At 28.1% G+C, this 2,521-nt stretch overlaps 1 protein-coding gene across 1 annotated transcript in view; it reads left to right on the top strand.

The window, feature by feature from the left end:
* LOC106683816 (RUS family member 1) overlaps positions 1–1,778 on the top strand; it is a gene marked incomplete at its 3' end in the record, with an annotated part of 14,966 nt that extends 13,188 nt beyond the window's left edge. Inside the window, 2 exon segments of the mRNA XM_014425528.3 lie at positions 169–428; positions 1,595–1,778. Of these exon segments, the coding sequence (XP_014281014.1) occupies positions 169–428; positions 1,595–1,778 (444 nt within the window).
* Positions 1,779–2,521: the final 743 nt, after the last annotated feature.

Below are 2,521 nucleotides of genomic sequence, written 5' to 3' on the forward strand. Positions count from 1 at the left end.
TATTCACTAATTACAAGACTAATTAATCTTACTTTTTGCCTAATTAAAGTGACCAATGTTTTGATGTACACAATAAAATATGTATTTATTTTACTGTTGGTTTAAAAAAATCTTTAAATGATACAATACTGAAAACATTTACCAGTCAAATAAACAATTTTTTTATAGGTAAATACATTTGCGGCTACAATATTAAGATCGGTGATTCCATAGAACAATTGGTGAAGAAAAAACAGATCTACCCCTTTGAACTGCAATTATTAACACATGTATACAAGGGCCGAAAATATTTGTTATTAACAAATATGATAAACAAAGTCATTTACATATGTTTAGACAGAAGTTACACATCTTCTGATATTTTAGAAGGATACTTCCATGGAGTTTTTCATGCAATTAGTGCTTCATACTTGGCAAAACATGATTTGGTATGTACTTTGTATTACCTTTTTTCATTAATAATATAATGTCGCTTAACCCTTTTAGTGCCAGAGGCCCTATATATATCGGCCTTTACTGCACTGATGAAAAGTACCACAGCCATAAATCAGCCTGCACCTTATAGCACTTTGCTATTTGCATTATGATAGAACTCTATCTCAAAATAAATTTATAATATATTATAAATACGAGAGAATTAAAAAAAAAAAGTTTATCAACAAATAAAAAATAAATGAAAATGTGACTTATCATTCGTAGATACGATCTTATATAGGACTTCTCAGACGATTATAGTAAATAGGTTGGTCGATGTACGATATATCATAATCTCACTTGAGAAGATCATAACACAAAAAAAAAGCAATCCTTCCCCGCTGGATCCACTCCCCGGGGATTGACGGTTCCATATCACTTTTAAAATATTAGCTTAAAACAAGAAAAGAACTTTAAGATTAGTTTAATCAGACGATATTTAAAAAGCACCTGAAATTAAAAGCAGTGTGAATTATACTACCCTTAATCCATTATTCTTTATTTTTGTTATGCAATATTATTTATTTTGTTATAAAATATATTGAAAATGCAAAGTATATACTTTGTAATAAGTGGTCTATTTAAAGTTATGATGAAAAGATGACTTTACATATGTGCAAATACATTTTGTGAGAGAGAACTAAATTTTTATTTTCTTTATGATACCTGTTTATATAATTTTCAATGAATATAGAAAAATTAGTGTCATGGTTTCAATCTCTATTTCGTCCTTAATACGCTGCTTTTTGAATTATGGATATATTGTTTTTGTTTTTTTTTATGAGTCTTTTTCAAACCCCAGTAAAATCTTGAAATTCAGCCGGTTATCTCCGCATAGGCACCTCCTTTTCACCCAGCACTAAAGGGGTTAAGCTAAGAGTAGAAAAAACTCAACATTACGATTTTTACACTATAAAAAAAATAAATGAACGTATCATTCTTGAGATAACTTGTCTCATTCATTTTGTAGATTACCTGTAATTTTTCCTTAAAATAATGGTCTTTAGAATGAAGTGTTCATTTTTTTTTTTCATATTTCCCTTTCCTTTATGAATTAAATGTCTTGTTATTACTTCATTTTTAAATCCTCTTTTATTCTTCCGCTCTTCTTACGTTCTAGGATGTTCTAAAACCAATGTTGTTAGAAAACAAAAATTCTTTACCCTATAAAATAATAAAAGCTGCTGAAACTGGAAAGAATGAGGGTAAAATTTTATCTCGACTTGATGCTGACGTTGTTATTGCCATTGATAACTTAGCCAGTCAAGAGAGTAGCATATTTTTGTCAGCATTGTCAAAGTATGGTAAGTATTCCGTTCTTCTCTCTTTAATAACGGAGACTCCTTTGTTTATTTATGAGGATGCATTATATTCTTGATCTTATCCTCTAAAACCTTGCATGGTTGATATAATAGTTAATTTTTTTTTTTGTTTAACCATTGATTATGTGAGGGGGGGGGGGTATAGTCTCATTCAAAAGACACCCCTATTTATAACCCTATAAATATTGAAAAATTGTGAAAATAATGACGATGTATTATACAAAACTAAAAAATAAAAGTTAAAAACAAAGTAATTAAGTATTTACACTAAGATCGAAAATGCCTAGATTATTATAAATTAAATTAATTAGATATAATAAATGGTTTAAAATATAATGTTTTAAATGTATACTGACAGCATATAAACTTATTGTCCCAAAAAGTTCCCAAAATAGTGTTTTAAACATATTTTCTTATCTACCAGTTGAATTAAATTATCTTTTCAGTGTGTGTACTGCAATTTTCATAATCTCTTATTTTATATTATTTTTACGCCCCAGTTATTGTATTTCATTAAATGAATATCGTTCATAAATCTGTGGTTAAGAATTAGGTTTAAAAATAAAATAAATTTTTAATTATCGAAATGGTGTTGATAAATAAGTTGTACATATAATAATAGAATATTTGAAGAAGTTTGTCGGGGGGTGCGGTCAGCAAAGAACAACATAAATAAACAAAACCATATTTATTTATTTTATGCCGACGTTTCGACCTGAGTTTCA

The sequence above is a fragment of the Halyomorpha halys genome, unplaced genomic scaffold (assembly GCF_000696795.3).
Source record: "Halyomorpha halys isolate HHAL.00 unplaced genomic scaffold, Hhal_1.1 Scaffold518.1, whole genome shotgun sequence".
Taxonomy (NCBI): Eukaryota; Metazoa; Arthropoda; class Insecta; order Hemiptera; family Pentatomidae; genus Halyomorpha; species Halyomorpha halys.